The 26,321-nt window shown below is 38.5% G+C and overlaps 1 protein-coding gene across 1 annotated transcript in view; it reads right to left on the reverse strand.

Annotated features, from left to right (window-relative positions):
• Nucleotides 1–1,566: 1,566 nt before the first annotated feature.
• The window catches only part of LOC149257638 (pyruvate kinase 1, cytosolic-like), a 234,362-nt gene continuing 209,607 nt past the window's right edge, over nt 1,567–26,321 (reverse strand). The window contains exon 16 of the mRNA XM_089414481.1: nt 1,567–2,042. Within this exon, the coding sequence (XP_089270607.1) occupies nt 1,890–2,042 (153 nt within the window). The 3' untranslated portion in view covers nt 1,567–1,889. The remainder of the gene's footprint in view (nt 2,043–26,321) is intronic.

The following is a 26,321-nucleotide window of genomic DNA, read 5'->3' on the forward strand; positions in this document are numbered from 1 at the left end:
GGTGGGTTGACCTTTCAGGAATAAACTTTCTCAGAAGGATTGATCAGGGCCATGGTAGGATGACCTTTCAAGGCAAATCCATTTGAACAGATCACCCTAACAGTGAGTCATCATATCAGCATTTTACAAAGCTTACAACAAATGTACCGGAAATTGCCAATATTTCCAGAGAATTCAAGTTTCATTCAATATGATACATTGAGTCACCATATCACCATGTTACAAAGCTATTCAAGTTTCATTCCATATGATGCATTTACATATTTTCAAGGTTCTGGGTTGATCTAGAAACCCTCAAAACTCTTAAGGGCACGGGGAAAACTGAATTGGAATGCTGATAGTGTGGAACTACAAAAACCACCGCAGTTTTTAGCTGGGATCGTTTACCAAGGGTGAGATTTTGGATAATTTTTATCCTACTCTATCCAATATAAATTACTAGAATTTATTTTATTTTAAATTCACAACATTCTGATATCATGGGCACAACCTGAAAAAACTGAGTTGCTTTTCATATCACTGTAATTGTATTTGTAAAATAAATTTGTTCTGCCTAAAGCGTTTATAAAAGGGAATACACATAGATCTCAGGTGAAGTAATAGGACACCAGATACCAGTAAAGAGAGTAATCTAGTTATTAAACACAGTACAGTGAGGTCGGTTACGACACAGGCTAAACGTATTCTCCGAAGTCCCAATTTATTTATCACCTGACACCTGAATGTGGCTTATTTACAGTGATTAAATGCAGACTTGAGAACAGTAGTGGAAAAACAGCTACTGCAGTGTCAACTGTTAGCGCAAATTTTTCATTTAATACAGGTTGCACTCTCTTTTCTTAAGAGCGAAGATCACAAAGAACCATGCAAAATCCTGAAATAATGAAAGAAATGAACAGTGTCCATATAACACTCTCGAAGCATTGTGAAACTAACTTCTCCCTTATTTCTAACCCACTTATATTGTATCGTGGCCTTTTCAATCTTCAAATACCCAATTTCAGAGATGCTTTTAGGCTTTAAAATCTCAGCGATCCATATTTCAGACTACAACCAGCAAATTTCATTCCATCAAAAGGGAAAAAACAAGTTATTCTTATGAACCGTAATATAACAACTCCAACTCAAAAGTTGTTACCCCCCGTAATCTAATAACTCCAACTCAAAAGTTGTTACCTCGGAGGCCAAGAAGCAATCCTTGCAGGATATCAACACTCAGTATGGCAGATTGTTACAAAGGGATTTTGTTAAACCAATGAAATAATTCAGATACTGCTGTTTTAAAATAGCCAATGAAATGTCTTTCTCCAGGGCCCCACACTTATGAAAACATCTTTACACATGAGTGTAAGATGTTTCCAAAGCCCAAGTTCAATAAAATTATAACACTGCTTTGTTATCAAAGAAAATACTCCGCATTTTAGGAAAAAACTAATCTATTAATCACTCAACATCCGTTCCTCGGATTACACAAAATGATTGTTCATTTTGTCACAAAATATACCATTTATTCCTGTCTTTTGTTTCAAATTTTTCATACAAAAATTCGTAAATAATGGACCGATCTCTTCATCAAATACAAATTAATCTAAATAAATACTTTTGGAATTTCACTATTACAGGATCCTCAGTAAAAGCCATATGATGAAATCATATGTATTAGAAAAACATCTAAGCCCCACTTGCTTCATCAAATTTTGAATTAGCAGACCATGCTGAAACGGCTTATTATTGGTTGATCTCATCAGCAAAAACTCGGCTGATGAATTTGAAACACAAAAGAAAACCTCTTCAAATTCACTGTTCAGATATAACTATGCACGTATGGCATATACCTAAGGAAATGCTGTACACGAAACTAAAACCTGCCAACTGCTTTCTGTATCAGACTAATCTTCAAGCTCAATTATCTTAACAACAGCCGAGTTCCCTATTGTTTGGCATATTACAATTCGATCATGAGGCTTAATTAACCCTGCTGTTTTACCATGATCCAATGCAATCTTCAATACAGATTCATTCGTCGCATTAATTGATTCTGCCTGCAATATGACAGGTTATGACAAGTTACAATAAAAGTTGAAACTTCTCCACCTGTGATCCTGCCCAAATCTAGAAGTATAAAGCAACAGAGAGTATTGCATAAAAACTAAAATTTCTCAAAGTAATCCGTAACAAAAAAGTGAACTTAATAACAAATAGTAATAAAACAAGAAGAATAGAATCTTAGAATAGAATTTATTTACACCTACACTTTTAACAACTTATAATAACATATAAATACAACTTATAATTGGATTCTCTCCACACAAACCACTCCTCACGATCGACCACATTGGCTTGATCGAAAACGTTGAAAAACAATAAATGTGGTATATACAGAAGATTCCATAAACAAGAATATTGCATGTTAAAGGCCACAACCCAAATTTTTCAAACATCTATGTTTAGAATTGAACATATTGCATGCTTCAGCAGAGAAATAATTCTTTTGGAATAAGTTCTTACAGTGTCTTACGACTCAAATTGTATGAGCTTCAATATTGTGATTTTCATCACATTGATGGGGTTTGCCACTGATGCACTTAGGCCTTGTAGCTTTTGATGGATTTGGGAGAGATACATCTTCACGGATCCTTTTCTCTTCTTGACATTTGACCATTTGATGAGGATATCTTGGGAGAGGACTCATTCTTTTTTGGTGATCAATGGTCTTCTCATGTTTGTGGATCCTATTTCCATCATTTTGGATCATTCGTTTGACATTTAGATGCTTGCCACTTAATGTGTTATCTTCTTCATGGAGAATCCTATTGACTCTGTTTGATGATGTTATTATTTTGGTTTGTCACTACGGGGAGGGGGTGTTCTACATGGAGCTCATGTTTTAGATGTAGGATAAGGGCATACTTGACGATTGGATGGATTTAGCACTTTGTAATGTCCATTTTCTCTTATGATGTTGATGTGGTGGGATGATGCATGTTGTCTTAGTCTGATTTTTCTAGGTCATATAACATTGTGATATCAGACATTGCCTAGTGGGAAATGTGTTTAATGTACTTGACGATTGGATGGATTCAGCACTTTGTAATGTCCATTTTCTCTTATGATGTTGATGTGGTGGGATGATGCATGTTGTCTTAGTCTAATTTTTCTAGGTCATATAACATTGTGATATCAGACATTGCCTAGTGGGAAATGTGTTTAATGATATGTTAGTACCCATGTTGATGTACTTCTTTATAGGGTTGGATGATGTATATGATATGTTAGTCCTGTGAAATTTTCTGGCTACCCAAAAAGTGCTATTAACCTAATTAATTATTTCCTATTGTAAAAATCTATGTTTTCCCACCCCGGTTTTCAGTTTCTCCTTATTTCTTCCATGTAGTTAAATGTCCATTCTCATAACCATACATTTAACAGACTGAAAAAAAAAAAAAAATATTGCTGAAAACACAAATTCTGAAAATTTTTCAGAATGCTGGAAATTGCAGAATTAAAAATCAGCAATAAAAAACAGCCATTAAAACACATTAAAACACTGATATTTTTGGTCAACTTGACCCTGGAAAAACCCCCTACAACTCTTGGGGAAAACCAGTTTGAGAGCTCTTCTTTATTTCTGAAAATTGCCTTTTTACAGTGAGAATTATTCAGCAAAAAATCAGCAAGCAAATTTACAACTTATCTCTTTTCTCGTGCCTCACAGCAATATGGAAATTACAGCAAACAGGACAGCAATAAATGCTGTACGGCCTTCGTTTTGTGTGCAGAAAAATCAGCAAACTGCTCATCGATTTTTGTGCAAAAATCTGTCTTTCACTATGTGCTGAATCAGCTGTACAAATCTATTCAACTGCTGCCTTGGAATGTGTGCCAAGCTGTTGTCTCCTTCTCCTCCCTGCTCAGAAATCTCTCTTGCTCTCTTGCTCTCTTTCTCCCAATCTGCTCATGAAAGAATGAATGACCTTTTCCTCCTTTTCCTCCTTTAATATAACTCCAAGTGACTTTTGGGTGATCCAAGTGACTTTTGGGTGATCTCTAAATCCAATGGCTGAAATAGATTTAGATCAATGGCTGAGATTAAATGCTCATTTAAATCTCACTTTCTATTTTTTAATTCACCCCACTTTAATAAAGACCCACTTAGTCATTTATTTCCAAATTCACTTTTCCTTTCTAATTTTTCATTTACTTTATAAAAGTTACTTTAAAATTAGACTTAGTAATTTTATCACTTAAAGTCACTTTTAAATTAAATTTAACTTTATAAAATTATAAAGTCACTTTAGGAGAAAAATTAAATTCTTTTGGACACTTTTCCCTAGACCAAAGATCAAAGCCTAAGGGAACCACCTGTCCTCCGGTACCAAATTTCAACACTCCCTCTTACCGAGGAAGGTGTTCCTCACCACACCCATCTTGTCTCTGAAGTAGACATGCTTGCCCCGTGGTAAGGCTTTGGTAAGGATATCTGCAACCTGCTCATCAGTGGAAATATACTCAAGTTTCACAACTCCATTCTGAACATAGTCTCTGATGAAATGATATCTGATCCTGATATGCTTTGACCTGTCATGAAATATTGGATTCTCCGTGAGTTTAATGCAACTCTGATTATCACAGTAAATCACTGAAGGTCTCAACGGCTGACCAAATAAGCCAAACAACATCTTGCGAAGCCAGATAGCCTCACAACTAGCTAGACTGGCTGCCATATACTCTGCTTCCGCTGAACTCAGTGCTACTGACTGCTGCTTCTGGTTGAACCATGACACTACTGCTGAACCCAACCCAAAACAACACCCTGAAGTGCTCTTCCTATCAGAAGCACAACCTGCCCAATCAGAATCAGTGTATCCTGCCAATCTCACTCCATCTCCCTGCCTGTAGTCCAGACCATAATCCACTGTCCCCTGCAAGTACCGCAAAATGTGTTTTGCAGCCACCCAGTGAACCTTCCTAGGCTCACACATAAACTGACTCATCGTGTTGACTGCAAAACAGATATCTGGTCTAGTGTTGACCAAATACATCAAGGAACCAATCAGCTGCTTGTACAATGTGGGATCCACCAACTCGGAATCCGAAGCATGAAGCTTCTTCCAGTTGGTGATCATCGGTGTCGACATGGGTCTACAATCCTCCATGTGGAATCTACTAAGGATGTCCACAATATACTTCCCCTACCCCAGGAAGAAATGCCCCTCCTCCTGCCACACCTCCAAACCCAAAAAGTAATGCATCAAGCCGATGTCCTTCATCTCAAACTCTGCCGCAAGATCTCTCTTGCAGTGCTCTATGAGTCTCTCTGCACCTGTAATGATCAAGTCATCCACATACAGCACCAGAATGAGAGGCTCCTCACCAATCACAATAAAGTAAAAGTTCGGATCTGCCTCACTCTTTGTGAAACCCATCCCCTGCAAGTATGCATCTATCCTGGAGTACCAAGCTCTGGGAGCTTGCTTCAGGCCATAAAGGGCCTTCTTCAATCTGCACACATGGGACTCCTTCCCATGCACTTCAAAGCCCTGTGGCTGCTCAATGTACACCTCCTCCTGTATGAAGCCATTGAGAAATGCGGTCTTCACATCCATCTGGTGGATCTTCCAACCCATCTCTGCTGCTATCGATATAATGGAGCGGATCGAAGTATATCGAGCCACGGGAGCGAAGGTCTCCTCATAATCAACTCCCTCTACCTGAGAGAACCCTCTAGCCACAAACCTCGCTTTGAATTTCTCAATGCTGCCATCTGCAGCATGCTTTACCTTGTAAAGCCATCTGGAAGTAACCACGGATTTGCCCTCAGGCCTTGGCACCACCTCCCAAACATCATTCTTCATGATAGAAGAATACTCCTCCTGCATGGCCTCTCTCCAGACCTGCTGGCTAGCTGCCTCCTCATAGCTAGAAGGCTCAGAGTCAAGGATGCCGGTAACCATCGCCATATAGCTACAAAACCTCTCAGGTGGTCTACTCTCTCTGACCGGCCTCTTCGGCTCAGCAACAGATGTGGCATCTCTCAAGGTGTCCTGAAGCCACTTGGGCTTCCTCTTCCCTGAGCATGCTTCTCCCATAGGAGAATGAAACTCCTCCTCCTCATCACCATCAGTAGCCTGAACTCCTGACTGTCTGTCTGCTGTCCTCCTGCCTGCACCTGAACCTGTAGAAGCTGAGGTACCGTGTGAACTGTCCATCAATGGACTCCCTAGTGAACTGCTCTGTGAACTGCTCTACATGCTGCCCGGAGCACCACCCCTCTGGCTCGGCGAGCCACTGCTCACTGACGGACCTGACATCCTCATAGATGTACCTTCGGATCCTCCTGATCCCTGCCCACTGGATCCCTGCGACTGACTCAACTGCTGCTGAGGGTCTGGCTGATCCAGATACTCTAACTCCCGTGACCTCCTAAAGGCCCTGTCCTCCTCGAACTTCACATCCCGTCTGACAACAACTCTCCTCTGTGCAGGAATGTAAATCCGAAAGGCCTTTGAGGTCTCACTGTAGCCCACAAAGATACCCTTCTCTGCGGTGGGCTCTAGTTTGGTCCTCTTCTCCTTGGGTATATAGGAGTATGTAATGCATCCAAAGATATGAAGATGACCAATATCAGGCTTCTTCCCAGAGAAAGCCTCCTCCGGAGTCATGTGCCCCAAGGCACGATGCGGACTCCTGTTCTGCAAGTAAACAGCTGTGTTGCAGGCCTCTGCCCACAAGAACAATGGCAACCCCTGATCATGTAACATGGCTTTGGCAGCCCCTATGATGGATCTGTTCTTCCTCTCCGCAACCTCGTTCTGCTGGGGGTTGTAAGGAACAGTGAACTCCCTCCTAATGCCTGCCTCCGCACATTAGTCAACAAACTCTCCAAGGGTGTACTCTCCTCCATTGTCCGACCTCAAGGACTTGATCTTTCGACCTGTCTGAGTCTCCACAAGAGCTCTGAACTCCTGAAACCGCTTGAAGACCTCACTCTTGGTCTTCAAAAAATAAATCCAGGTCCTCCTGGAGTGATCATCAATGAATAAAACATAGTACTCATATCCACTCAAGGAAACATGAGACATCCGACCGCTCACATCGGAATGAATCAAATCAAGTATCCCCGTCGCTCCGCTGTCACTGCTGGGAAAAGGGGATTTGGCAACCTTGCCCATCGCACAACCTCTGCAAGTATCAAAGTGGTCAGTAATGAAATCTGGCACACCTGTAGTGATCTCCCGCAATGTCCTCAAGGCTCCATGATACATATGTCCCATCCTGCGGTGCCAAATCTCACACAGCTCAGAACTGCTAGCTCTGCTGTCGGTACTACTGCTCAATGCCAAAAGGGGTTGGAATGCAAACTTGTACACCTTTGCATGGCATACACCTATCACTCTAGCTGAATCAGCTGGCGTGCCCCTGAGATACATCAACACCTGTCCTCCCCTGAACAGTACCTCATATCCTCTGTCCTCCAAAGCTGAGACGGATATGAGGTTCTTCCTCATCCCGCTCAACTGGCTTGACTGCCCCAAGCTGTCCTTTCCTAATCTCTGTCTGAATACAATCATCCCAAAACCTCTCCCATGTGGGAAGGGTCTCACGTGCACAAACCCCATCAGCAAAGTTCAACCATGAACGGGGGAGGCCATTCACTGCAATACGCACCAACTCAGTGGATGGAATGGCCTCTCCAATCGCTGCCAACTCATCTCTCACATTGGTAATCTTTGTGAGATATCCAGCTGCACTATCATTACCCATCTTAATGTTCTTCAGCTTCTCCTTCAGGACCATCTTCCGGTTCTCATTGGTACTCTGGTAGAGATTGGACAATGCTGTCCACATCTCATGGGCATTGCTCTTTCCTCTCACATGAGGAATGCAATGGTCTTTGATTCCGTCTAGAATCAGCCTCTTACCCTTATTGTTCTTCTTTTTATACTCAGCCAACTGAGTAACATCAGTGGGCACAACAATAGGGTTCTGTGCGGTATGCACCATGATATCCCAGACTTCTGCCTCCTCAAAGATACTCTGCATTCTCTCCTTCCAAACACTGTAATTTATATCCCCATCCAGCCTATCCTCCACCCTCAATCCCAATGACATCCTGCTGTCCTAAAACTGAAAAATAGCACTACTGTAGTAAAGATAAAACTGTTGTTTATGAAAAAATCATCTTGCTGGAATTTTCTGAGTGAAAAATCAGCAACTGTAATTTTTCCTTTGGCTGTCTCAAACTGCCCTTCAGCACTAAAGCTCTGATACCATGTAAAAATCTCTGTTTTCCCACCCCGGTTTTCAGTTTCTCCTTATTTCTCCCATGTAGTTAAATGCCCATTCCCATAACCATACATTTAACAGACTGAAAAAAAATAAATATTGCTGAAAACACAAATTCTGGAAATTTTTCAGAACGCTGGAAATTGCAGAATTAAAAATCAGCAATCAAAAACAGCCATTAAAACACATTAAAACGCTGATATTTTTGGTCAACTTGACCCTGGAAAAACCCCCTACAACTCTTGGGGAAAACCAGTTTGAGAGCTCTTTTTTATTTCTGAAAATTGCCTTTTTACAGTGAGAATTATTCAGCAAAAAATCAGCAAGAAAATTTACAACTTATCTCATTTCCCGTGCCTCACAGCAATCTGGAAATTACAGCAAACAGGACAGCAATAAATGCTGTACGGCCTCCGTTTTGTGTGCAGAAAAATCAGCAAACTGCTCATCGATTTTTGTGCAAAAATCTGTCTTTCACTATGTGCTGAATCAGCTGTACAAATCTGCTCAACTGCTGCCTTGGAATGTGTGCCAAGCTGTTGTCTCCTTCTCCTCCTTGCTCAGAAATCTCTCTTGCTCTCCTTCTCCCAATCTGCTCATGAAAAAATGAATGATCTTTTCCTCATTTTCCTCCTTTAATATAACTCCAAGTGACTTTTGGGTGATCCAAGTGACTTTTGGGTGATCTCTAAATCCAATGGCTGAAATAGATTTAGATCAATGGCTGAGATTAAATGCTCATTTAAATCTCACTTTCTATTTTTTAATTCACCCCACTTTAATAAAGACCCACTTAGTCATTTATTTCCAAAGTCACTTTTCCTTTCTAATTTTTCATTTACTTTATAAAAGTTACTTTTAAATTAGACTTAGTAACTTTATCACTTAAAGTCACTTTTAAATTAAATTTAACTTTATAAAATTATAGTCACTTTAGGAGAAAAATTAAATTCTTTTGGACACTTTTCCCTAGGCCAAAGATCAAAGCCTAAGGGAACCACCTGTCCTCCGGTACCAAATTTCAACACCTATTACTTGTTCATGATAAATTAATTCTTTTGCTGGAAGTAATGAATAATAACATGAACAACACCATTCACAAAATAAAATAGCAGCAGAAAATGCAAGAAACCAATCACATAATGAACACAAGTATTTTTGGACAAATGTCCCTGGAAAAACCCCAATGTGGGGAAAACCTGTTTTCAAATCTGAGGGTTTATATTAATATCTTCAACAAAAACTACTATTTAAAATTTCAACTGCTTGCCTGACACTAGCTAAGCTCCGGCAATTTTTTTTCACTTTTGACCAAATCGAACTGAGTAATTTCATTGTCTCCCTCTGCAGATTAACTCGGTCCTTTTTGGTAATTCACACTACCCTATGCAACTCGCACTAGCAGCCTCCAATAATTCGTATTGGCAGTCTGGCAGCCTCCAATAATTCTTATTGGCAATCTGGAAGCCTCTGGAAATTTGCACTATTGTTCCTGGCAATTCGCACTGCCACTGGAAACTCAATTTTCCCTTCCTAGTAACTTGCACTGCCTCTGAGAATTCAATTTGGCAATTCGCACTGATAAACTGGCAAATTCAGTCTTCTTCTGCAGAAATAATTTGGTCTCCTTCTGTCATTCAGAAACTAAAAACCTCTGTGAAGAATAAAATCCAGCAAATTTCTTTTCAATCAATGTTGTTGGAACCCTCTTGGTAATCAGCGACTCGAAGTGTCTCTAATGCTACCCATTAACCTCCCTTTATAATATCTCATTCACAAATGAATGACTTTGATTAGAAGTTCACTTGATCAAATCAATGATTAATATCATCTTAGAAACCTTTTACAAGTTTCTAGAGGCAAACCGATCTTATCTCAACTAATGTCAATTAATTATCCACTTTTCCTAAGTTTAGACTTAGGAAATATTTAAAATATCACTAATTGACATAATTAAGATATTTTCTCTCGGTAAAACTTAGTAAAAATTATATGGGCTTGGAAATAATTAAATCCTCTGTGTTCCTAGCCTCAATAACACCTCTCAAGACTAAAACACCTATGCAAGCTACAATATGTAACAAGTCCATTAATGGTGGTGCACCCGACATTCACACCTAGGTGGAGATTAGTATTTATTTCTATCATTGTGGGGTTTTGCTAGGGAATATTATTTACACGGTACAACACTTTGATGGAGTGCACACCTTCATTGGCACATGTTCATGGTGATTTAATCATCCAATGTCTATTTTGAGATGGACTATGGTCATATCAGAATATTAACATTTGTGCACACATGTTGAGGTTGATTTAACTTATTATTTTATCCTGGCGAAGGTTAGTTACTTAAGCACCCTACTTCATTTGGCATCTTTCCATACTTGAAACGGTTTATTTAGAAGAGGCTTAGGGTTCATGATGGAGTGCTCCCTTCTTTGGCACACTATTTTGGGAGAGAACGGCACACTTCTCTAGGGCACACTTTTCTTGAGCAGGGGGTTTTAGTAAATCAGTTGATGGTTTTGTAGAACAACATTGTTTTTACATATTATTTGATGAGTTGTAATCACTTTGAAGTATTTTATTAGGGAGTTGATTTGGTAAAACTTAAGAAGGTTGAGGTGGTTGCACATTGAAGAGAACTTGTTGGTTTCACATGTTGCCAACTTGCATAGGTTTTGAGTTGTAGCCATCTTGGAGCACATTTTATGATTATTTGGAGTTGACTTTGAGGACATCTTAAACACTACATTCTACTTTTGGATAGGGTGAGCTCTCTTGGAGAGGCTACCATTTGATATGGTCAACCATTGATTAAGGATTGATCTAACTGCTTCGTTATTATATTATTTGTTTGACTTGTCATGGAGTGTAGCTTTTAACCTTGTTCAGTTAATTGCTGCAAACAAATTTTTAATAGAAATAGAAAAATTGCAACAATACACATTAACACAAATATTTTACCCTTGCAACCCAAATCGGAAAAACTAGAAATGCTTTTCAATATATTTTTATTTATGTTGCCAGGAAATGTGGGTTCGGGGATGGGTATGACACTTTTTGAAATAGGGTACGTGGGTTCGGGGATGGGTATGACACTTTTTGAAATAGGGTACGTGGGTTCGGGGACGGGTATGACACTTTTTGAAATAGGGTGCGTGGGTTCGTCGGCGGAATATATGTATATATATATATATATGAACTTGTGCATTTTCTAACTTTAAACAAGAAAAATAAAATATTTATGATTTAAACATGCACATCATTGAACATTCACATTGAAATTTCAAATTTCTAGTTTGATATCAAGTGCAAATCGGAGTTTACATATTAATAAGAATCATGATATGTGTCCATTGTCATACGACATTCAAAATTTCCCTTAAGCCATCTCCAAACATGAACTAAGAAATTTCAAGAGTGAACAATGGCTTCCTCAAGCCATGTCATCAGCATTAATGTCATCAACATCACTTGGGTCTTCAATCAACATGCTCTCTAGGTAGGAATCACTCTCATCTTGAGGCTCTTGCTCATCCATAGCAATTGAAGGTAGCTCAATAAGGCCATCCAGTTGTATCTCCTTGTCTACACACGTAGCATCATCTGTGTATTGGTCCCACCTCTTGAAAAGACCCTCATTGTACCCAGGGTCTTTTCGAGATATGTGACTAAGTGTGCTATGAATGTACACTAAGTTCTATGGCTTTTCTGAGCCCAACCTATTTCTCTTTACTGAATGGATAAAGGCATAAGTACTCCAATTCCTCTCGCAATATGAGGAACAAGCTACTTGGAATGTCAAGGGAAGCCCATTAAATTAATTAAAATTTAAAATTTAAAGCAAAAATTGAGAAATAAGACGAGGAACTTCAAACTAGCTACCTATCCAAATAACCATACAGAAAATTGTTGCAACTCAGGAGCATCAACACCAGGAAGCCACCACCAATCAATTGGATCCTTCTTCTTGCGTCTATCAGCCAAAGTTGCATGTGAACCAAAGACACCTTGACCATGTGAAAATTGGGCAAACTGAGATGTATGTCAGAGGCTTCTTCTATACAACCATAAATTCTCTTAACAACGGTCAAGAATCCTTTGAACACCTCTCTATCTTGGGAAGGAGGCCTTCTTCCTGTTGTGGGATCATACCATTTAGGATTAATGATGTAAGCTGCCATATGAAGAGGGGTGTTCAGTTTATTTCACCGCCCATGTATAAACTCTTTCAGTTGTGGCCATAAAGTAGGATCCTTCCTATCTGTGATGGTTTGGATCCTCTCACACATGGAGTCCATGTTCTCATAAATCTCACCTAAACATGGACCCTATGTGTTTGCATAGCAGATCATATCACAAATTGGTTCTATAAATTCCACAACAAATTTAGCATCAACCCAAAATTGATTATCCAAAATCAACTTCTTCCCCTCCAAAGCTGCATCTAAGGTAGATAACCTCCACTGATCCCACATGTCACTAACAACTGTGGTAGACAAAGCCTTTGCCATCTCCACAAGCCACCTAAATAAAATGTAGTAAGTTGCAAATCTAGTATATATTGATTTAAGAAGCTCCATTTTGGCATGCTTGCGGTAAATGGATTGTGATTGGTGATGGTTGCATATAAACATTTGAATTTTGTGGCCATTTTCAATTAATGCTTGAATCCATTCAATTTTCCCAATGTCCTTCAATGCATTATTCAAAGAATGCACTATAGATGGTGTCAAAAAAATACACCTAGGTACATCAAGGACAAAATTAAAATATTAATAAATCAAAATGTTTATTGATAAAAATTAGAAAACAAATCAAACTTGTAATCAAAATTAAAAATGCAATTCATGTAATTTAAATATAAAATAAATCAAACTTGAAACTTGGAACTTGTCACTAACATGTACTCCTTCTAAACCATTACCCTTGCTGCTTTGCACACTGGAGCTACATTAGTAATAACTTCAACAACATTGGATGACCCCACCTCTACAATGGCATCACATAATTGGATTTTCAAGAACAATGTTCTTTTCTTGATCAGAACAATCAATAGCCCCGAGAAAATAAGGACTAGATAGGGAAGAGACAATGATGTTTATCAATGGACGATTCCTACAATCAGTCCATCCATCCATGACAATTGAGCATCCATCTACACTCCAAGATGTTTTCAAGGGTGTCATTGTCTTCTCAAAATGGGCTTTCTCCTTATCCACCAACACAATTCGGAGCTTCTTATAACCAGACGCTTTATACCCTGGAGGTCCATCATTAATAGCATGAACCATTTTCTCAAAATAGGGTGAATGGGTTGCATTGAAGGGAATGCCACATGCAAGAAAAAATCTTGCTATTGCAAGATCAACACCCTCCCTACCTTTCACATCAAACATGTCATAAATGCCACCAAATTTAGGCTTCTTGCGTGCATGACTGGTAGTGCTTTTTGATGCTCTAAATGGTACATGCTCATCACCAACTTGAACTTCATCATCAGATGGTAATTCTTCCTCATTGGAGTCATCATTTTCATCAACATTACGACATGGTTGGAAAATTTCCTTGCTTGCCTTACCATCAGCCCTTTGTTGCTATCTTTGTACACTAGTGAGTCTAGTGGGATCATCCGGGTCTCCATTGCAAGATCATCCTTCCTTGGTATCTTCATAAAATGAGCTTTAACTCTGGTATCGCTCCCTTTCCATTCAAGTTGACATAAATTGCATTTTAATGTTGCTATCCCCCTAGCACCCTTTGGAGGTTTTTGCCTTTCCACATATTTCCAGAATGGATATTGTGGATTTGATGAAGACATTCTTGATTTTGGAAATTAACCAAAATGCCAAATCTGAAAATTTCAAAATAAGGACATTAGAAAACTAAAAATTTGAAAGGCACAAAGTTATCTATCCTAAGTTGCAACACGAACAAAACCTACCACATAAAACTTGTAAACTCGGGCCACATAAATAATTAAATTCTATCGATGGTGAATTTCACTAAAAGTTTAAAATTTAAATTAACTTTTTAAAGATTAGTTAAAGCTTAAAATTTAAATCAAAATGTTACACTGTATGGTGTACACAGTTCGTTGTATCGAAAATTGTATAAACTTGGATTAGAGTTTGGGATAATTAGCTGCCAATACATCTTGGATAAATTTAGCAAGCGGTCCCAACAATGCTAATAAGGGCATAATATGGGTCTAAATTCCTAATTCCCAACAGGCTCAAGAAACTGAGAAAGTGTAAGCACAATTTTGTTTGTAAACTATCAGTGCTTGTATAATGTGAAAAATGTGTTAGTGAGTAAGGAAACCCGTTCTTGCATCTAGCAATTATCAACAGTATTGTACAACATCCATGCAGTTGCTCACATTTTTTATTCATATCTACCATGCAACATTGTGTAAATGGATTACCTCTTATTATTTGTTGAACTTTTGGATGGTAAAAGGATTCGTGATCATGCCTACCCTGATCATGAACTTGATGAAGACAGTGAGCTTGTAAACATTGCAAGTCTCAAGATAAAAGACAAGTCACATAATACTTTAAAGACTTAGTACTTGACGCTCATAGACCATTTGGTGGGAATAAGTGGGAAAAGTAGGTAATTTTTGCGGAAAAAATTTAGTCAAAATATGAGATAGGGGTTTAAGGTTTACCATGGTCCAAGCACCTGTGCAATCACCGAACTCTGCGTCATTGTGAGAGATAGTAGACCCATGCGAATCACCAAAACATTGCCGCCGTGAGAGACATGTGTTGCTGCGCCACTGTGAGAGACCCGTGCCACTGTGCCACCGTGAGAGATGAACAATTGCATATGGGTCGTCGGGTCGGAGGTCGAGCTATAAGTCAAAGCAATGACTTTTTAATTAATAAAAAAATGTTCTTATTGACTCCCACCACTAAAGAACTCGCCACGCACCCAAACGCGGGGTTTGGCGCACCCATTTCAGCGAAAGAACCCATTGCGTGTTTATGGAGTATTGGATTAAGAACCCAGTTCTTGAGGGTTCATCTAGGATGTCCCTGTTCCAGCACCTAGTTCTTGGGGACAAGAACTCAGGACCAGTCTGAGAACCCCACCCCCAGGTCTGCGAACCCGTGCAACATAGATTTTTATCATTACAATGTTACAATATAATACGTATATCCTCTGACATCCAAAAGTCGCCAATTCATTTACCCTAGATTAGAATACAACTGTAGTGGTTTAACTGGTATTACAAAACCATGGGTTGAACCACGACATGCATAAGACAACTAAAAGTGAAAATTGTGCACCCAAAACCACAAAAAACCGATGCAAAAAACACATGAGGATAGTCAAAAAATGAATATAAAGCATGCCCAACATTCTCCCACTTGTTTTATTTGTCCGGGGAATACAAGAGTACATGATCAACAATCCAAGGTAATAATGGCCATTGTTTTTCTACACCAAGAAAACTTTTCAATTCTCACAGATTTTTCTCATGAATCTGCAACATTCTTCAATGTATCTACCTTTACCAATAACACATTCTTGTCTTCAATCGTGTCTCTTACAAAGTTATTCTTAATATGTTTGTGAATGTAAATATATAATTAAATAATTACTAATAATTATATATTGAAGAGGCTATTCGCGTAGGGACACCTTCTCTAATATGCCATCATTTATATTAAAAAAAGTTTCACAAAAAGTTATTAAAAACAGTAATTATTAAAAAAAAAAGGTTGGCACCATCCAAGCCGCTACCACTACCCTATATTGTTCACAACTTCACACTATTGTAGCTCTGCCACCAATTCCCAACCACCACCACACTATTGCCTCCATCCTGCTCTTTACTGTATGAATTTCGTACCATATTCTGTTGTTGTCCATATGCTCAATCGCGGTCCACTCACAATGTCGTATAGCTACCATTACAATCGTACTTCATGCAGCGAATTAAATTGCAAATGTTGTGTCCATACAATCGTATGATCAATTAATCGTACAACCATAAAAAATGAATCTGTCTGCTCAATCTCATTCGTACACATCTATTGATGTACATGTCCAATTCCATAAGATTTCTTTCACTAGCCATTCAATTCAACTGTCGTATAATATTGCCCATGCAACTAGCAATCTTATGTACATTATTTGCTAAATTCCACTGCCAATCTCTATAATCATATGAATTAGGCGTAGTCTAACTTAAAGAGGAAATAGATTTTTTCTTCTTTTTTTTTCTAAATATGACTAATTCTATTAATGTAACAAAAAATAGTACATGGAGGCACCGGCTTCTGCAGACCCTGTTTCAGATTATGCCATGTTTAACAAACAATAACTGAAAATGACTGTCCTTATCAGGGAAACCAGTCCAAAACTAGAGGAGTGTGTTGTCCACGCAGGGAAACCAGCCTGTAAAACCATAGTGGAATATTTTGTTGAACAAAACATCAAAATTGACAAGAATTACTAGAAAACTGCATAAAAGACCCCTAGGTTTGGCGACCGAGAGCTCAAAACCTGAAATATACTGTGGCGGCTAAATGTCATTAGGTGGCGGAGGTTCTTCCACAATCAAACACCTGTATACCTCCATGTCATCTTCCTCGTGCTGTTGAGCACTCGTCGTTGCTTCCATATTCGTGTAGCCGCCTGGAATATTGTGTCCCTGAGCTACGCCTATTCGGTCCGGAGCTTCACCATGGGTTCTGCATGCCCCAGAGCTGCTACCAAGAGTTTTCCTTCTGCTGGTGTTGGTCCACTCCTGAGTGTTGCAAACTGGGACGTCAGAGCTTTGAGGCTCCTCTCTGAAAGCCACTGAAATGGTTGCAATTATGCAAGGGTGTTCCAGCGTGCAACGAAACTAGAACTGGGTAGAGTGGTTGGGATGTTGCATCAGGACAGAGGCAACAGGCGGTTGTGGAGCATTTTCAACACGCCTAGAGCCGGCGCACACCCCCTACCGCTACGGGTGGCGGGATAATGACCCGTGAAATGAGCCACCGTCGAGCGGGAGGAGGAATCCAAAGTGATAGAGTCAGAGAGGGGCAGCGAGGGGGGGCAAATTGCTCTTCCTCTGTTGCTGCCTCTTCTACAGCGCATCTTGTGACGCAGACGAGGCATACTCGCCTAGTTGAAATTGGGCCGACAAGGACTAGTAGGGGCAGAACGAGGGATGGAATGGCCAGTGGGAGCAGGAGAGTAGAGAATTCAAGGTTCAGAAGCATGATTCAAAGCCGAAGCATTAGTGCGAAAGCAACAAAACAGATTATGCGAGAAGTGGGCACCTTCTACCATTTCAATACAGCAAAGAATTTGGCAACGTCTCCTCGTTGCGTGCGCAAGCTCGGCTCTGTAGCAGCAGGGAGACAGTTGCAATTCATAGGAGGCGGAACAGGGGGAAAGAGGTCCGAAATCGCCATCTTATGGATCAGAATGAGGTTTCCTCGACCCACACAAAGCATTAAAATGCCATTAATTTCAGCGGTGGGCTTCTGGGTGGAAGCGTGGGTGGCCATGTGGCTGCGCCATTTGCCATCCCAGATTTGTTGCGTTGTACCAGCGCCTTTAATCACCCGCATCCGCGAAGGAAATAGATTTTTCACGGGAATCTAGCAAAACAATTTCAAGAAAGAATGTGATTTTTTGTTGCTTAAAATGCATTTTGGAATGCATAAATGGATTCAGCATCCTGAAAATTCTTCTAAGACACTCGAATTCTACATATTAAACAACTTAAACTCTAGTTTTTTAAAATATTTGTGGGATTTTGATTAACCAAGAAAAATGTAGTGAAAAAAATCATTTCCTCTCTAAGTTAAACACGTGTTGTACTCTTTGCCATAGTTGTCGTACATTAATTAATTTATTGCACTCCATATTTTGTACGATCAAATGCAGCCATCTATATTCAATCGTACTATTGTTTCACTAGTTGTGTAGCAAGTTTGTCTACAAATCATCAAGGTCCTGTATTCTACTATCTATATGGTCACATCCTCTCATTATAGTTTTGTTTAATTTTTGAAGGAAGGGCAACCCAACCTTATTATTAAGTTAACAACGGCTGGATTAAAAGAAAAAAATAAAAATAAAATTACACCACATCAAAACCTAAATCAATATGTGAATATATTTTGTGTGGGAGAATTTAACTAGAAGTAGAGTTAAAGAAGTAAAATTAAAGATTGATTAAAGTCAAAAAGTTATTATAAAAAAGAACTTCAAAGAAGTATAGAATAGTTTGTATATTTTAAATATAAAACAAAGCAACAAAAAGATAATATAATTAAAAAGAAGAAGCAAAAGCATACTATATATTACATAGATTTATAGAAAGTCTATACATAATATAAAAAGTGTTTTTTGGTTAAACAAGTTCTTAACGTAGAGGGGTACTCTTTCTTTGTTTATTTATTTATTTATTTCTATATATATCGATGAAATTATATGAAAATATATTTAAAAAAAAAAGTAAAAACATATTATATATTATATAGATTTATATAAAATCCACACGTGTAAAATGAAGAGTGTGTTTTTTAAACAGGTTCTTAAGGTAGAATATAAAAGACAGGATCGCATATATATATATATATGAAATTATATTTTTATAAAAGAAAAATTATTATTAGAAAAGTACTTCTAGAAAGTATAAAAATAATTAAAAGGATGGAAATAAGAGAAGCAAAACGAAGAAGTTCAATTCAGGCCGTGAATAAAAACAAGATATTATTATATAATAGTGATACTTTTCCATGCACCCACTAATAATAAAAGAGGGGAGTTATAGAACAGGTGAGATTGTGAATTATGAATTTCATAAATAACTTAATATTTTGGACAAAATGTTCTTTTATAAAACAGAATTTATGTTTTTGTTGATATTTAAAAATCACAAATAAGGTTGTCTATGTGAACAAAAAATTATTATGGATGAATATCAAGGTAATGAGCAAATGCAAATAAAAAGATTAAAATACAAACTCACAAAACTTAAACATAAAAATGGGGTATCAGAAAGTAAACATAAAGATCTCAAAGATTTATTTTACAAGGAGTCAAAAGAAAAGGATGAGGAATTTTTTTGTCCAGGGACCAGAGTCAAAAATTACTTGCCCAGGTTAAGAAGTCCAAGGCTACAACACAAAAATTAAGAAAAAAAAATGAATGTTTCGAGAAGAAATTAAATGAGAATCTATCGAAGAAGGAAGAAGAAAATTTGGGCTTAAAAAACCTTAATCAAAGATCATTAGAACAAATCAAAGATTTAAAAGATGAGATGCTTGAATGCCAAAATAAAGTTGAATAAGAAGTTGAAGAACTCTTATGTCTCAGGAATCATAATCAAAATCTGCCCAGTCAAATTAAAAAACTTAAAGATGACAAGAAATCTTTAGAGAACAAATTAGAAAAACTTATGACGAAAGAAGCATTGAATTCTTCAAACATAAGAGTCCAAGTTGAAGAAAAGGGAACAAACATTGATCCACATGGTATCATGATTCAGAGTACTAGAAGTGAAGAGATACTTAGATGCATCATCGAAAATCACTATCTGACAAGATACTCTGAAGATATCTCCCAAAAGAAGGCAGGACAACTCTGACAAAGGAAGGAAGGACCCTTGACACCTATGAAGGCCTTGGAGATATGAAAGATGAAGATAACTAATTCTACTCTACAAAGATGTCGTGATGAAGAAACCATCCAGCAAAAGAAAAAGCAATATTGAAGCAATATCATGATGAAGTCATGATGGGCTACTAGGTCGAAGCATGTAAACAAGCAAGTACAACGAAGCATCCATGAGAAGAGTATTTTGAAGCATGGACAAATGACAAAGGAGTAGCTAGATGACAAGAAAACCTGATGCATGGCAAGAAAGACACTTTCCATGAAGGAAGCAATGACATGACAAACCAAGAAGGAAAGTAATCAATGGATGGTGCCCTACCTAGAAGAAGTTCGAACAAAGACTTCATGACATCAAGCAAGAAAGGAGATCAAGCAGCTGAAGGACCCACGAAGAAGTCACTGATGAATGAAAGAGTCCCTAGTGAAGAGGGAGCTCTGACAAGTCCCTAATCAAGAGGGAGTTTTGGATCACCCCTGATTACAAAGGAGTGACATTTGTGTTTTTCCATCTTATGGGTCATGTACTAGACTAGGACTAATAGCCATAAGTCTAGATGATGGCCATGAATGGAAATATAGACACAAGATAGACACAACATTCTTGTCTTCACTTGGGAAGAAAGAACGGAAGGATTGGGCAATCATCTGGCATCCAATACTCTTTGAGGATGTGTAAGGCATCTAAGACAAGAGTAGGCAAGAGGACCAATATTCTTTGAGCGTTGGGAATCCAAGATAAGAATAGTCCTAGAAGGTCATACTCAGAGAACACCCAGGTGGGTATGTACCTTGAGAGACAATGATGAAGGTGTCCATAAATCTTTGGTCTCGCCAGCATTGTAGCTCATGATCTCATGAAGAGATGGAGTTATTAGTCAAGACCTTGCACTGTGACAACATTGATGGATATGATGCTATAAGGGATGGATTGTAAATCCGGTTTCTCTTATGTGAATTCTTCAAGATTGATAATAGCCAAACACCTTGTAATGTTGTATGAATACCTCCCTAGTTAAGAGGGAGTGTACTTATTCAAGAAAAGAAATATTATTTTTATAATATATATAAATGAGTTTCTTGCTCATTGAAATAGGTCTAGCACATGTTAAGTGCCATAGGTGAGTCAAATAATCAAAAGAAAATGTTGAAGGCCTTAAAGGCATGTTACACCATGTATGATTATGTATTAGGGTCAAGAGAATACCTCCAAGCAAAGTCAAGTCCTCTCCTATGCAAAGGCACCATCAAAGAAGCTCCTTCAAGCATGTTACACCACCAAAGAAGCCATCCGAAGCAAGCTCGACAAGGCAGCCTGCAAACTATCCTCAAGTAGGCCTACTAGTTGGCCTAAAAGGAGGGACAGTCCTCTATATATAGAGGTTGTCCACTCCACCAAAACGCACTTACTTACCTCTGAAATCAACGTAGTAAATGAGCAAGCAAAGGGTGAAAAAGAGACGAGAAAGGGAGCCTCTAGTGCACCATCAAAGGAAGGAAGAGCACTGAATCTTAAAGCATTGTTTCTAGGGCAATCTATAGTCACACATGCGAGGACAGGGAAGGTTTCCTGCGGTCATAACAACAGAAACCCATAGTTGGCATATCTCTCTAATTGGGCTAAGAAACTAGACCTATAAGGTCTCCCAATCAAGTGAAGGAGAAGGACACTCAAGCAAAGGAAGAAAAGAGCTTACCATATCAAGGAAATCACCACACGTGCGGAAATCTAGGGCTGCAGGACAGTCATATCAAGTCTGCACCTACACCTTGAAGAAAGAGCTCATTTGGTCAAGTAGAAGAAAGGGATCATCACAAGAAAAGGAACTTATCAAAAGGTGTCTCTTCTAGAGCAAGTGCAGCAAGGTCTATCAACAATTGCGAGAAGATCGGAGTGCCAGAAGAAGGAGGTCGAAGTGCTGGAAGGAGGAAGTGTCGAGGAAACAAGGTGTCGAAAGGACTTCTCTTATGCTTGGAGGATATTCAAGTCAGGGGTCTAGTGTTTGGCATTGATTAATAAGAAGCTTCAATAAGAGAAACTTACTAAATGGTTTTCCTCTCAAGAGAAGAGAGGTTTTGGCCCTGGCAAAGAGCCAACATCTTGTGTTCTTGTTCTTATGTTTTAGTCGTAGTTTGATGAAGTACACACACATACATTAATAATAAAAAGAAGAAGATTAAGCTAACAAGAAAAAGTAAAAAGACTCCACAAATTGTTATCAAGTAACAAAGAATCACACTGCACTTGTTTGCCCTAGGTTCTTCAACAATTTTTCCACCCCTCTTGTGTACCTTTTACCTTTTCTTGATTTTTTTTTGTATTACTTCTCATAGCTCAAAGGGTTAAAGCTTGCTTTGTACAATACTATGATGTATAACAGTTATTACCCCCTTAATGATGTGGCAGCTCATTTCCCATCAACGGTTGGGACATGGAAGGGTTCCTTTTTTTAATGTACAGGGTCAACATTGGCCCAAGAGCCAGGTGATGGCCATATGAGTGAGGTAGACCTCATGCTAAGTTTTTGTCCACATGCTAATGTGTATGTCACGACCATCTTTTGCATTTTAATATTCTTTTGTTTTACACTGTGGTGATTGAGGTCTCCTTTTCCCCTCAAGAGAAGAGAGGTTTTGGCCCGGGCAGAGAGCCAACATCTTGTGTTCTTGTTCTTATGTTTTGGTAGTAGTTTGATGAAGTACATACACATGCATTAATAATAAGAAGAAGAAGATTATTCTAACAAGAAAAAGTAAAAAGACTCCACAAATTGTTATCAAGTAACAAAGAATCACACTACACTTATTTGCCCTAGATTCTTCAACAAATTTTCCACCCCTCTTGTGTACCTTTTACCTTTTCTTGATTTTTCTTTGTATTACTTCTCATTGTTCTCATAGCTCAACAAAGGGTTAAAGCTTGCTTTGTACAATACTATGATGTATAACAGTTATTACCCCCTTAATGATGTGGCAACTCATTTCCCATCAAGGGTTGGGACATGCAAGGGTTCCTTTTCTTTTAATGTACAGGGTCAACATTGGCCCAAGAACCAAGTGGTGGCCATATGAGTGAGGTAGAGCTTATGCTAGGTTTTTGTCCACATGCTAATGTGTATGTCCCGACCATCTTTTTGCATTTTAATATTCTTTTGTTTTACACTATGGCCATGATACGCTCCTTCTTGTTCTTTCAACTGCATCAATCTACCACATCAGTGTTACTTGGGAGCGGGAGCGAAAACGGGAGTGGGAGCGACATTTTCAGAAGCTCCTAGTTTGGGAGCAAATCCCAGAGCGTTTTATATATATATATATATATATATATATATATATATATATATTATATTTTGATACATATATGTCAACAAAAACATGTAGAATAATGAATTAAATATAAAAAACAAAGAAACATAGATTGAACCATATAACAACAATCATCTAGAAGTTATAATCTCCATCAACCACATCCACAAGTTAGTAACATAGTAATATACAACATATTGAGTCTCATGATTCATCAATCTTAAAGTTTCAAGCTTTCAAAATTCAATATATAACATTTATCATCATTGATCACCAAAGTTGTACTTGTAAGCTAAGTGTAACCATAACAACAAATAATATCTAACATGAAATGAAATGTTATAAAATGAAATGAAATGAAACAACTTTCAGCTTTCATGAAGCATCATATTCATAATTTATTACTAATGAGTTATAATTTCCAACTTCAAACTTAAATTGTCATATATTGTTTAAAGAAATATCATAATAAATATGAAAGAGTCAATAGTTATAAAATCTACTAGAAACTAGAAAAGAGAAATGTATTATCTATTTCTTATGCTTGGGCCTCTTGCCACTACAAGACATGTCTAATTTTTTAGTCTTGTTGGAAAATCAAGATTTTCATCATTAATATCACCCTCTAAGCATTAATATCCAGAGGTATCTTTGTCATTACCTCTGTATCTGTATAGGGATCTTTGTCATTAATATCATCCTCTAAGCATTAACATAAGATAGAAAAAGCATAGCATGTCAAGTCAAGATTTTGTTTGAGTGATGCGTACATTATTAGGAGGGTCATGATAGAGGAGTTCGACAACCAATGTCACTAACATCAAGGTACATAGAGGGATTGGTGCTCTTGATTAAATACGAGTTTCATACCCTAATACATGACAAAATTCAATGGAAACATTGCAATCCCCCAATCCTGAAATCTTGAAAAATTGATAAGTCTGCTGGATTTTGAATGAAATCTAAAATTCTACTTTCTCCATATGAAATCCAATGAGGCCAGAACCACTCTCAAACATCCCGAGTCATTTCATGGTAATGTTAAAAAATTAAGTAAAAAGATGAAAATGAAGATTAAGGAGAATGTCACTTTTACTTTAAGAATTTAACATTACCATTAATAGCATATCAATACTAGGGCCATAGACTTGATCATTAAGCTGCCCCACTCAAAAATTATTTGCTTCTTTCAAAAAAAAATGCATTTCCAACATTTCTACAAAAAAGGCAAAACGCTCCCGAAAAGGTAGGGAGTGAAAAAAAATTTAGGGAGCACGCTTCCAAAATCGCTTCGGAAGTGATTTTGGAAGCGCGCTCCCAACCCGCTCTCGAGTCGCTCCTACCTGGAGCGCGGATTGGGAGCAGGATCGACGGGGGGGGGGAGGGGCTCTCCCCCGCAACACTGTACCACGTGTTAGTTTTTGTAGCATCGGATGTGTTCTAGCAACGAAATTTGGTGGAGAGGCTAGAATACATGAGATCTCCAAAACTGAGAAATCGTTTCTAGAAATTCCACCTAGAAATGACTTAATTAGATTATTAACCAGTTTTAAATATTTCCTAGTGCCAGAAGTTGGACAGAGGTTCCGAAGGCTAGGAGAGACATTTTCTCAGACAGTAGATGACCAGACGGCTTGAGGAGAAGTCGATTCAAACTGAGTGCAGAAGGGACTATGCTAGGGTGACGCAATAGTTGTGCAGAGCCAATTTGGACGACTCACTTGGAGCTAAGGTTAAAGCCTGGATTTGCCTGTGGGGTGAGGAAATTTCCTTACTAGATTTTTGCCAATATTTTGTATTTTCTCTACAAGATTGCCAGTATTCAGCATCTAGATTATACTCAGATTATTTCATTGTTGCTTAATAATAAAACCCTCAACTACCGCACCGATTTTCCCAAGTTGGGGTTTTCTGGGGACTTTGTCCAAAAATAACTGTATTATTTGTATGTGTGTATGCGAGCATTTCTTCCAGAGCTTATTCTTCCGCAGTTTTATTTGTAGGTTGCAGTGTGATTTATTCACTATTTGTTGTAGCAAACAGTAAATAAATTGTTAAATTAAATTAACAATTAGGAGAATAATTTCCAGTTGCTGCAATAGGATTCGGGTTTAGGAATTCCCACAAAGTATCAGAGCGCAGTTGATCAGCGGGAGAGCTCAGAAGCGAAGAGAGAAGGAATTCTGCTGCTCATTATGGGCAGCAGGCCAAAATTCCCAAGGGCATCACAGTCATTCTACCAGGAGGCCGAATTACTTATGGAGGTTCGGTTTTCTAAGTGGGGCAGAAAAATTCAATCTTCCAAATCGAGTGATTGCAGAGGCAGAGGGAGCAGCTCAGAATTTTTCGTTGAGCAAATCTCTAGTTGGACGCAGTGGTTTTTGCAACAGTTTGCTAGAGCATAGCCAACGTCGAATGGAAGGAAGAAGAGAACACACAGAGGGGAAACTTTCCTCAGGGAAGTTCTAGTCTCAAGAGGTTTGATTTTTCCTTGCAAATCAGGAATCGTTGTGAGAAGATCTTCTCACTCCATAAGGGAGTGTGAATAGCAGTGCAGTAGCTGAGTAGAAGGAAAGAGGAGATTTTCAACGTTTTTTTTATATTGTTGAGATGGCCACTGTTGGGCTTCGTGATCAAGACAAGTTGTATGGGGCTTCCAACTATGTCTCAAGAGGCAAGGATGTTAGATGAGTTTGGCCTGAAAACATATATTGATGTAGTGGTAGCAGCTCCTCAGGACACAGATCAGCTGAAGGAATACAAAAAGGAGATGTCATGGGCAAAACGATTGATCCTAGATGGAGTCCAAGATCATGTGGTTTCTCACATACTTGGCAAAGATACTGCCAAAGAGATGTGGGATGCCCTCTCCACACTATTCCAAGGTACTTCCGAGAAACAGAAGATGTACTTAGAGGAGAAGTTGAGCTGTGTTAGGATGCAAAAGGCAGAAGGCATAAACCCCTTCCTCACTAGGGTTCAGGAGATCTGGGACCAGATTACAATTGTTGGGGCAGTGCCTCAACCCACGGAGCTAGTGCGATTGGCACTCAATAGTGTCTCAGAGGAGTGGCAGGTATTCGTCCAAAGTA

Source organism: Pinus tabuliformis, chromosome 6, assembly GCF_031772625.1.
Source record: "Pinus tabuliformis cultivar Carrire ecotype Pingquan chromosome 6, CPIR1, whole genome shotgun sequence".
Classification (NCBI taxonomy): Eukaryota; Viridiplantae; Streptophyta; class Pinopsida; order Pinales; family Pinaceae; genus Pinus; species Pinus tabuliformis.